At 37.3% G+C, this 12,665-nt stretch overlaps 1 protein-coding gene across 1 annotated transcript in view; it reads right to left on the bottom strand.

The window, feature by feature from the left end:
* Positions 1-12,665, bottom strand: part of DPH6 (diphthamine biosynthesis 6) — a 214,684-nt gene that overhangs the window by 57,015 nt on the left and 145,004 nt on the right. Inside the window, exon 12 of the mRNA XM_009290341.2 lies at positions 12,206-12,448. Coding sequence (XP_009288616.1) covers positions 12,206-12,448 — 243 coding nt within the window. The remainder of the gene's footprint in view (positions 1-12,205; positions 12,449-12,665) is intronic.

Here is a 12,665-nt window from a genome sequence, read left to right as displayed (position 1 = left end):
AATAAGCACTTAGGAAAGAGAGTTGAACTGAATTAAGGATGTTCAAGATGAAAAGATTCCACTTGAAAATCACTTGAGAGTGTGTACCCAAATGGGACAGAAAATGAGAAGAATCAATGGTCAAAATCCACTTTGTGGGCATTAAGGATAACTGATTTGGTGATTTAGAATTTGAATTTCAGATACTGATTGCAAAGATGTTTTCTTTGAAAGCCTACTTTCCTTCTGAACTTTGACCTTGAGCTCTGGAACTAATTTTCAAACCAAACGTCAGCTTTTACCTCACATATTCTAACTACAATCACCTGTTCACCCATACCCGTACAGCACCATTAGCTACTGTTGTTAAACCTGTAATTAAACTTTGCAGTATGCAATGAAGAAAATTGTGATGCTGCTGGAGGCAGAAGAAAAACAATTTGAAAATTCTGGTGGCACCATTAAACTTCTATTAATTGCCAGCCTCTTCCTCACTGAGACAGCCACCTTTATTAGTAATATGATATATAGAATAGAAAATTATTTTTAATTTGGCACTTTTTAGTAAACAAAGATTTTTAGTGGAAAATACAAACATTTACATTTCTTCATCTTAGGTATGAGTATTTTTGGGGCAAATGTTTGTTTTCAGCAGTGCAGTTGGTTACTTTCATTTTTTAATATGGTATGGCTGCAAAGCAAGATCAGTTAAATGGAATATAACAGGACTATTAGGACTGCACATGCCCTTTATTTTAAGTCAAGACATTTATATTGGTCAATAATGTCCTACATACAGTTTGGAACTTTGATTTTGCAGGACAATTTTTCCCTCAGTTCAGTGTTACAGCAGTCAAACTCAGGTGATGTAATTCAGGCAATTTCTTACAGTCCACTGTGGTGGGTTGCCCCCAGCCGGCAGGTAAGATCCCCCCAGTCGCTCGCTCATGCCCCCCACAGCGGGATGGGGGAGAGACTCAGGAAGGCAAAAGCGAGAAAAAATCATGGGTGGAGATAAAGACAGTTTAATAACTGAAGGAAAGAGAAAAACATAAAGGCAATCACTCAGCACCGCCCACCAGCAGACGGATGCCCAGCCAGTTTCCAAGCAATGGCTACTTTAGAAAAAACTCACCCCCGCTCCAGTTTTTACTGTCAAGCATGAATTTATATGGTATACGGTACCACTTTGGTCCATTCGGGTCAGCTGTCTCAACTGTGTCCCCACCCAGCTTCTTGCCCAACCCCAGCCTACTTGCTGGGTGTGGGCAAAGTTGGAAAAAGAGAAAACCTTGACGCTGTGCAGGCACTGTTTAGCAACAGCCAACACCGGTCTGCTATCAACATGGTGTTAGTCACAAATCCAAAACACAGCACGGTAGGGGCTGCTATGAAGAAAAATAACTCTATCCCAGCCAGACCCAATACATCTACTCATGAGAGGAGGTTCACAATAACCTAAAAATTATAAGCCAAGTTTGAGTTAAATGCATAACTGTTCTCAGCAGTCATTGGAATGAGACGTATGGAAAGCAAACTTGTTCTCCTGAAGATGAAGATACGTCTCTCAGATTACTACTGAAATACATAATGGGATCTTAACTCTTATGTTCCTGAAGGCAGGTGAGTCCATGTGCAGAAGATTAGAATATAAAGTTTTCAACAAACAGCCTTTAAGTGACATGTCTTAATATCTATGCTTGTTAAAAGTTGTTACACTAAGAAAAAAATACAAATATATATTCATGGATAGGTATGTAATGTACATTTATCTATATGCACATATATGTATACAAGGAGAGAGGGAAAGAGAAAATCTATATACCTATACATCTCCCCCATGTAATTCTGCAGAACATGCACAGAGAGACTATGAGACTATGCATTACTGAACAGATATCTACAACTCCATGCAAACATTCATTCGACAAATTATGACAAAACTTTACCAAAATTACTGACTTAATTACAAATGATTGACAATTAGTATTTTCATCAGTTAACAGTTACATTTTTCTCTTTTAGACTCACTTGCTTCTTCATTGAGATATATGCAGACGTAACTACTTTGTCAACGACAGGAGATGGCCAGAATGTTTCCACAAAGGTGCTTATAAGCGAGACGCGTAAAGACCTGCATAATATTAACACTGAATAATGTCCAAAAGAAAATCAAAGTTAGATTTCAAGTGTTACCAGCTGTGTTCATTGTGTTACAAATAAAGAATTGACGAGAACTATACACATGTATCATATCAGCTGGAAGCATTTTTATTTTTCATCCATGAAGCTGAATAAATACAGAGAGGAAGCTGAAAGTGATTATTCACTGCTGAGCTGGCATGCATGTTACTGAGTATGAGCAGTTAGCACTGCTCATTTTTGCTATGCAAAAATTTAAAGGGGTTTCAAAATAACGCTAGCTCACTTGCACACTGTCTTACATGCTTCTTTGAAAGCGGAGTACAGAAAAGGATAAATAGGTTTTGGTTTTCTTTGACTTTTATAAGTAAAGAAATTGAAGATCTATTATTAGTTTTGAAGCCTGTGTGATATCCTTCAGAGAAGAGGAGGAGGAAGAAGAAATGAAATTATTATTATGACCAGCACACAGAACCAGAGATTAGGATAATCAAGTACTGAAATTTAGTAGGATCCCTTGGATTGTACTATACACTAGTAAAGAAGTACTTCCACTGGAAGAAAGAAGATATTTTCCTGAGTTAATTTCTTTTTTTTTTTCTTTCATGTTTTTGGTGGTAGAGGATCATAACTGTATCTGATTCTTGCACAGTTTCAAAAGGAAGAGGTGATATTTTGAGCTCTAATTTTGACTTGAGCTTGATGAGGAAGAAGGCCAGTTATGAATTTTCCTAGTTAATTGTGGAGTTTCTCTTCAGTGGTAATTTGCTGAATCTATTTGTGGTGTTGACGCCAGCCAGCAGCTAAGCACCCACACAGCCGCTCGCTCGCCCCCCAACGCCAGTAGGATGAGAGACAACAGAAGAACAAAAATGAGAGAACTCTTGGGTCGAGATAAAGACAGTTTAATAAGAGAATAAAACTTATTATGCAAAGGCGATCATTCACCACCTCCCACCAGCAGACCGATGCCCAGCCAGCCTCTGGGGAATAGCCACCTTGGAAGACGAATCTCCCCAGTTTTTATTGCTGAGCATGATGTTATATGGTATGGGATATTCCTTTGGCCACCTCTTGCCCACCCCCCCAGCCTACTCGCTGTGGGGGCAGAGTGGGAAAAAGAGAAAGCCTTGAAACTGTGCAACACTGGCCTGTTAGCAACACTGTTTTAGCCACAAATCCAAACCACAGCACCATAGGGGCTGCTATGAAGAAAGTTAACTCCATCCCAGCCAGACCCAGTACACTACTCAATAGCTGAGTTTCCTTCCTGCAACAGGAATGCTTTTCCAGGTCCTGCATACCCATGACTAAGAGGATATTGCCCACAGATTTAAGGGGAGGACTTTCAGTATAGAAGTTTGACTAGTTTCTAAGATCTGAGTTTCCTTATTTTTGTTGAGCTCACACTGAAGAGACAAGTTAAAATACCCTCCCTGGAAAAGACCAAGATCTGGAATAGCTAGTTAGTACTTAACATCAAACTACTTGTTGGAAGCACTGACTTGGAAGGAACATTTGCAGTGTCTGAAAGAGATTAACCTGCTGCAGTTTTAGAAAGGACCGGTTGTTAATAAAACTGTCTACGTAGGTTGGGGTGGTAACCTGGCTTTTCTTTCAGTCCTGGTCAGTAGGATTAACTCACCCAGAGGAGAACAGAAAAGAACTTTGAAGCTGATGATTTTCCTGAAATTCCTTCCTTCGTTGTGGGGATTTAAAGTGTCCTACATGTAATTAGGACTACGGTTCAACAGAGAAGTTTCCTGAGTGAAAGTATGACCTTGATCACTTTTCAACCAAAATGGCATTCTCCCCTCTATAAAGAGGCACTGACAACAGGTACCAGCCTCGGGGTTTAAATCCTGTTAATCGCCTTCACAGTCATCACACATAAGACTTTTGACCAGAGGTTCTGGCCTAAGCAAACAGTGGATGCATATATGCCCTCTTGCTTAGCACAAAAGTGACAGGCTCAAAACAGAATTAATATTTTCAGCAAAAGAGATGAAGAATCACTCAAAAAACCTCTTACAAGGGAACTGCTGCAGGGGAAAATCAGTCAGCCTGGATGAACTAGGCTGTTTACCACCCTGAATAACTTGACATGCATTTCTTCACTGTGTCTAACTGAAAAACAACGTTCAAATGCATGTATATATTACCTGTAAATGACAAATAAGCTAGCGTAAATCAGTTCATGGAAATCAGAGAGTTATGCTGACTTACACCAGCTGAGGATTTGATTGTATCTGTATCTATCTACACAAACATTCACACAAGAAATGCTCTCCTTTCTTATTTTCTATTGTCCATATTTTATGTTTACATTCTACAAGTTAAATGCAGGTATACTGTTTAGAACATTATGCAATCATATGATTTTTTATGTATATATATATTCAATTTCTAATAATGGCTTTAGTTAAGATCATGTAGACTCCTTCATTGTTCTTTTTGTTGACTATATTCCTTTTTAAAATTAATTGAGGCTCCACTAATGTTACAAATTGAATATCATTACCTTCCTTTAAAAAAAAGTGAAAGTGGCAACCCTTTCACCTCCCATTGTGGCCCAGTGTCAAAAGGCAGAATATTTTCAAGGACCTCTGGAGTTCCTCTATCTGCATTTGACCTGTGTTAAATATTCTCATTACAGTTGCTTCAAATGAACACAAAAGCTTTGTTTAATCTGAACATAAGGGAAATGAAATACACTAGGCACAAGATGAAAGACCCACTACCACTGTGCTATTTGAATGCACTGCGTGTTCTTAACATGGGCCATAAAAGAAGCGTGGTTTAATATATCAAACTGCGGAACATTCAAAATAGCATCTAGCAGCAAAATAAATGTTATAAACCTGATGAGACAAAAAAGGGAAACAAAACCATGTATTTCCTTCCTACTGAATTTTTGATAGGCATAGGTACTGGCTGGTGGCAATGTTTTTCAAAAACATTTAGTTTTCTTCTGGTAATATTACCAATTAATTAACCTACACGAGATTTTACTGCAGTGTAAATGTAGCAGGTTTCTAATCTATCATTTATACCTGTATAATATTATTTACTTGTACTCCTCACATTTTAACTATTCTGTTCAAGAAACTGGTAAAAGAAGGACACCAATTAAATTAGTATTACTTATACTATTATCTACAGGGCACAGAATTTACAATACTATTTGGAAATCTAACAATTGTACTAAACACAGATATTAACCAATACATATAACAAAATATACAAAAAAGGTGTACCTGAATATTACAGACTTACAAATATCTGTTCAGGGTGATGAAAAAGTACATATCCTCCCACAGAAATCTGGGGTTTTTTTACATTCCTTTTAAGTTTTATGGTAATTTTCTCCATAGGTAAAGAGGATCTTAAACCTCTGTCCAATCCTTTCCAGCAAGAAAAACCTTCGACTTCCACTATTTGAGCATAAGCTACTTCTGTTCTACTTAGGATAAAGTGTCAGAGAATGCATGAATTTTATTTAAATTCATGACAGTCTGTATACTTCAAATACTACAGGCATGTCTGAACAATGCAACAGACTGCTGTGTTACAGATGCATGATGCCATTCTAAATGACTGCCATGAAAATATAATAATTACTCCAGAAAACCACTGCATGTAGCTAGATAGCTTCTGGTTCAGGATTTAACTTGTTTATAACTTGGGACCTCTGTGTTATTCGGTAGGCAAAATGGAAAGACACAGGGTAGTACCAACAGTATTTACAGAGTGTCGAAGGAGGTACGATGCGGGGGCTCCCTAGAATGGGCCCAGTGCCCCTAGATGACTGCTCTCAGGTATTTTTAAAAAATCCTAGTTCAGGCTCATTTACATCTTTTGACATCTAAACAGTTTGTAAATCTGGCCCAAAAGGTTTAAATTTAGATACTTAAAGTTGGCATCACGTTACCCGAGTGGTGAAATAAGCAAGGAACCCATTCACAATATATATCAGATAAAACATTGCAAATCTTTTTTCCATCACTTCTGCATTACATGCTATTAAGACACACATTGTCAGCAACCTGACTGGCATTCCTGACAGAATGAAAGTCAACTGTAGCACTCTTTGCTGGATTTGAAACAATCATGGGATCACAGTCACTTATCCTGAACACTTACCATAAAAAAAGAAAGCTTCTGTCAGAAGAAAGTGGGCTGGAGAAATTTTAAAGTTGGTAGTACATTTGCTCAGGAATTTATTGGAGGGAGAGGATGCAACTAATGTCCAAATGCAAGCTGTGTTATAAAAGCCAAAAGACACATATTTTGTCATGTCACAGGAAGTATTTCACCAGGTAGATTTTTCATTACTGAGGATGGAAAATACAGTGGCAGCTGCCTAATAAAATAACTCAGAGTGGAATTGATCTGTAATATCATAATCTGAAGAAAAAAATAGTACGTATAAAATGAATTGCTGAAGCAAAAGATATAAACTAATGGTCTTAGAGCTATTAATAAATCTTGCAGTTACATTAAATATTATCTGTCTATGCAACCCTGTCTTCTAATCTTAACAAAATACACTGTTTTCACTGTTTCAAAATCTCCCTTCACCAATATTTTGGATTCACTTACAAATACAGGCAATCCTAAACTTTGTGTTCGTAACAAAACATTGTGTACTAAATCTACTAAATTTTTTCCCTATACATTTTTTTTTCCTAACAAAGAAATCGGAGATAACATTTCAGATAGTTCTGGCAAATCTGCCTCTGAGTTTTGTATATGCCATCAAATCAAAATAAGAACTGAAACTCGTTTTTATTATTCAGTCATGTTTATCAACAACTGTATTTCAAAAGCAGCAAATGGCCTCCAAGTTTTTCTGTAAGTTAATGTGCTCTTAACTCCCAGAAAAAAATGGATTAATAGTACCTTGCCATGGAATATACATTTGAATAGCAGCAGCCCAAACCAGTATCTATTACACAGTTTATCAAAATTGATATATTTTACTGGCCTAGCTATACCAAATCTTGCTGGGGATTAGCAAGATGTAAAAAGAATAAAACACAGCGGTTAAACAAGCTGGAATGCCTGAAATCTTGAGACAGAATAGCATGTTTCTTCTTTGTATTGGCGAGGATAACAAAAGAAAGCAAAAAGCAGGTATTCAGAGGTAGGGGAAAAAAAAAGGTAATCATGATCTTGCCCATCTCAGTTAGCCTAGTGGAGTCTGTTGTACAGACAGAAGTACAATCCACCACTTGAAATACTCTAACAAAGTACTACAGGGATGGTTCTGCATGGAAAGCCCATGGGGAGGGGAAAAAGAAGGTGAGGGTGGACTCAGCTCCCAGCTAAATATAGTGGGAGTACTGTCTAAATGGTACAATTCAACCCCTACTGAATAAAGTGCATACACAAAGTAAATTAATAAAATTTTGCAGGCACAGTCACTGTTATATCATTATACAATAATTATTTGGAATATTTCCATCTATCAATAATGCCATCTGTCCCACCCAATACAAATGGACTAAACCCATCTGGCTTATTTTTTTCTATTGATTACTCTGCTGAATGAGTTAGCAAAACCGCTTATAAAATCATCATATTACATGACACTGTCATTAAAAGATGTGAAGTAAAGAAAAACACAAGATGAGACTTAATTGGAAAACTGTCAGCTCTTCTTCCAGAAAGTGTTTGCAATGCTACAAGCTTTTTTTTTTTGGCTACTTAAAAAAAAATATTAAAAAAAAGCTCTAAATGCTAACTACTGGATTAGGCAGAAACTGCTCTACCACACAATTGTTACTATTTCTGACTAGGTATGTTAGAAAAGCTCCCTAAATGTATCTCCTCAAGAGTGTCAAAATGTCCCAAAGTGTGCCCAGGAATCACAAAGAAACTGTGGAAGGAGTGTAACTTAAAAATAGGGTGGCAGGAAGCTGTTGATGGCTGGCACTTGTATTTGTTAATTCCAATTATTTTTCCTAGGCTTTGGCTTTGATTATATGTTTGCATGAATGTCTTTATGCTATTTTTGCAGCCTCTGGTTTTTCTTTTGATTTTAACTACTGCTTCCCTCACCTAGATTTTAATTTCTACAACTGCAGCCTGTTTTTTCTTTTGATTTTAACCACTGCTTCCTTTAACTGTATCTTAATTTCTCCAACAACCACTACTTAACAACAATGCAGCCACATCCATCCACGAGAACTTAAATGCTTACCTCAGCTCCCTTACTTTAGATCTCAGTTCCTACAATAACCTCTTAGTTTTAACAAAGGAAATCTCTCTCGTGTACATTCAAAATGTTGATCCAAAGATCTTTTCAGTAGCCCAGCGATTCAGTATTTTTTTTTGAGTGAGACCTCACTGGAGCTGCTTTCTTATCCTTCCTTTCCTGCTGTTTTGTCTTTCTCCATGGTGGAGTCCTACTACAACCTTCCATCCCTCCACCAGATTTCTATTTCCTCTGTCACTCCGAATGGCTTTTCCAATGACACTGTGACTCAAACTGACACAGGAAGGAAGAAGAGAGAGGGACAGGGGCTGGATTCCAGCTCTGGGGACACAACCCTTGATGGCTGTGGGTAACGAGTGCAGGGAGGCAATGCTCGGGGTTATACTGGAGGGGTGGGGCTGCAGGGAATGGTGCTGGGAGCACAGATACTGAGCTGCCGTCTGGAATGAGGGAAGTCAGGATGACGGCAGTGGAAAGGAGCTGTGTAGGAAGCAAGGAATGATGCTGGAATAAGGAAGGAGCCAGAGACTGGGTGACCGAAACAAGTTAGAAGTTGCTAGGGGGTCCAGCCTGCATACTCGTACTATTTTCTCCCTCTCTTACAGTCCCCTCCCATCCTTGATGCTCACTAGAGTCACTCCTCTGGTTATCAGTGAAATAATTTGGTTATTCTGAAACATACTCAATTTATCTTTCTCTTCATAATTCAAGAAGTTCCTAAAAGACAACTGTCACTGTCAGCAATATCACAAGAAGTCCTCTAAAGTCCAGGTAAGCGTGTCTGACCCTGTGGCCTTACCTCCAATAAAGCTTTGATCAACTCCGTGCCCACATCCTGCTCTTAGAAGTAAACCTTTTGTGTTATATAAACACATCCAGAGAACAATTCTCACACTTCTCTTTATATTATATTCTGTTAGGTCCAATTTATTTGTGTCCTAAAGAATTTATACAATCCCTTTTGTGCTTTACAGACTACTGACATCAAATATGTAGAATGTTTCAACTGAAGTTGCTGAACAGTATTATTTATGTAGAGGATATTTACCAGACATCACTATATGACAGAAGGCTAATAATTTTTGGTACTCTAAAAAAACCTTTGGCAGTTCTAATGCATATGATTTAGTCACTGTGTTAAATACAAAGACCTCAATCTTAATATACCATCATTTTGCTATTAAATACAGAACATTCAACAAACAGAAATGCAGAGTCTAAAATCTGTCTTCAAAACGTACTTAGTTCTATGGTTTCTAATGTCTAGTTTACAAGAAATGAGCTCTGAGGTACATTGTTTTGTTTGCACAAACAAACTCCTTTTTCCATGGATGACAGAAGCAGAACAATTTCAACTGAGACAACATTTGTTCTTATTAAGTAATCTGTAGGTTGCTATTGATTCAGGCCTTTGGCCACTGCTTGAAATACGGTTCAAGAATAATAAAATACTTTTGGTTTGGCTGACTTAAGTTTACTTGCAGAAAACAGACCATTATTTCACGTCATGGTATCTGTCAGAACTGTCTGTAGTAGTATTGGGATACCAAAAAATGAACAAAACCACACAAGTAAGGGATATGCTACTTAGACTCTTAAATACAGATGCATTCAGAGTAAAGCTATTGTGTTCCAGCTTCCACACAGAAAGATGGTATCTTACAGCACTCCACGGACTGCTTCAAAGAAAATACTAAGAGGTGTAAAAACTACATTTCCTGTTCTCACCGAATCTATAGAATAAGCAAGAGAGAAATACAACTGTTGTACAATTTATCAGTCATTTTACAAAGTTCTTCCAAATTTCAAACTTTACTATTTTCCTCGTTCTCAGAGTAAAGGAACAACTCTCCTAATACCATTCCAGCTAGTCCTTCTCCTCCAATACAAAATCTCTATTTCTATTAACAGGACAATTGTATTTTCAAGGGCAGGGCAATTCCTCCCTCCGGTTCCTTGTAACAGAAGTGTTTGATACATCTTTTTCTCTGCTTTGCTGTGTACACAAACCCTTACTAATCAAAAAAGTATGCATAGCCTGAGGAAAAATTCAATTCCTCTGTCTTAACCTCCTATTGACAAAATGATAGGGAAATTGGAACATCTGGCTGCTAATAACATCTCATTCCCACTGATATTTTAATTTTTTCCAAAGCATTTTTAGATCATGTTGTGGCATACATTACTTCATCTGCTAGTATTTTTTTGCTCTTTCTGATACTGTCATTAATGTATATGATCTGATAAGCACAGCATAAAACTGATGAACATCCTCTAGGATTGCCTGATGCTCCTCTAGGATGTTTTTTCTTAAACATACCTGAAAACTGTTAGGCAGCTAACTCTTCATAGAAGTATGTGTAGGCAGCAATCCATTTTAAGCTATGGATTGAAGAATCAAAAAGTGACATGGACCAGATACTAGTAATAGCCCAAAAGCAAGCAATCTCATCAGTATTTTTCATGTAGCTAAGAAAGCACTGCCTAGTCACCTCAGTAAGTGGAAGAAATAAAAGACTCGATAAAGAGTGGCTGGTATGTATAACAACTACGGAAGACCTAAAAGATTCCATCTGGAAAAAAGGAAAAGTTTCAAAGAACTGGCAAACACCACCAATCTGCCCTCAAATCATATATATTACAAATAAGAAAGCACGTAGGCTTCATGGTCATGGTCCATGTTACTAACCAGTCACATTGCAAAAAACTGTATTGAATTAAAAAATCTGAATTGAGTTCAGATTCAATTGGACTTGGAGGAGTAGTAAACACTATTTAAAAGGGTCCTTTATTAATAAATCAAGGCTGAATGTGTAAGCTTCTAAGTAAAGCCTACATCTCTAAGAAAGACATGTATTGAATTAAAAAATCTGAATTGAGTTCAGATTCAATTGGACTTGGAGGAGTAGTAAACACTATTTAAAAGGGTCCTTTATTAATAAATCAAGGCTGAATGTGTAAGCTTCTAAGTAAAGCCTACATCTCTACTTAGAAAGACATGTGCCTAGTGCAGAGACTGAAATTGAAGGCAAATAGAAGGAAAGTTTCAGGTGCATTTTTCCTTCTTCTATGGCAATACTAACATACGCTATGCTTCCAAGCCATGTATTTTCCTGAGAAACTGTAATAGTTAAGTTATATTAAATTATAAAGCAATTATGTAGTTACTACTCTTTTTTACTCATTTGTGGAGAAGTTAGGTTTGATTTACAAGATTTGTGGCCATTACCTTTTTAATACTTGCAGGGTGTTCCGTCGCTATTTAAGAAAAATGGTACATACATAATAGAAATGATTATGGTATCGGTATAAATCACTGTGCAAATTATTATGCTATTAGAGATAATCTAAGGTCAACCAATAAACAGGAACGCCCTGATCTGGTCTTAGAAGTTCAGCTGAATGATAAGCAATAATGAGCAGTAAACTGCTAAACTCAGTTGTCATGACAATATTGCTTCTAAGAAAGAGTGGGGAAAAAACATCAACAGAACAACTCACAAAAAGTTGAAGTAAAACGCCCAGTTCCTATTATGTAAAAATATATGGGCAGAGGTAATTCAAATAAGGTATTGTTCACATTTTTGTTGGAGGAACTGACTGCTCTTAAAGAGTTCTTCAACATATTGCTTTGGGGAATTAAGACAAAGTTAGTGAGGAATATAACTTTCTAATAAGCAATTTTCTTTCTCAAGTTGTGCACAACCACTTATGAGCCAGAACATAACAGCTCAATCAAACCTTATTATATCAGCTTTACTTGAACCCCTCTGAAATGTACTGAGAAAATTCTGATATTACTACAAGACTTAGGGGCAAAAAAAAAAGACAACCTAGAAAGAAGAAAATAGGTATCACAGCTACCTTTTTATATTCTCTTAATTTCTTCTGCCATATAGAGCGAGCAACAGGAACGTGCTTGCTGTCAGTTACATAGCAGCTGGCTGTGATGACGTGGTGGAGTGCAGTCTTCTGGCTCATAGCTTGAAGAACTCGCTCAACGTGACGGAGGGAAACTATGGCCTCAGTCCATATGCCACCACTAACAAGCTGCATCGTACAAGGTACTAGAGCAATCTGTCCAGCACAGTAGAGAACATCTCCAACCTAGAAGAAAAAAAGAACAAGTCAATAAGATTCTGGGAGTGCATAGAAGGCAAGGGAAGCACTTTTCTCTTTTCAAGGTAGTTTCTTTCAACAGTACTGTTCTTTGCCATCATTTGTCACAAATGGAGCAAACATGCCAGTCTGGAGATAATTGCTGATAGGGTTTTAACTACAATATAGAAACACAGCACTGCAATAAACTCTAACCTAACAGTTA

Source organism: Aptenodytes forsteri, unplaced genomic scaffold, assembly GCF_000699145.1.
Source record: "Aptenodytes forsteri isolate BGI_AS27 unplaced genomic scaffold, ASM69914v1 Scaffold108, whole genome shotgun sequence".
NCBI classification, from domain to species: Eukaryota; Metazoa; Chordata; class Aves; order Sphenisciformes; family Spheniscidae; genus Aptenodytes; species Aptenodytes forsteri.
The sequence above is the reverse complement of the archived record's forward strand: the minus strand, read 5'-3'. Positions and strand labels throughout refer to the sequence as shown.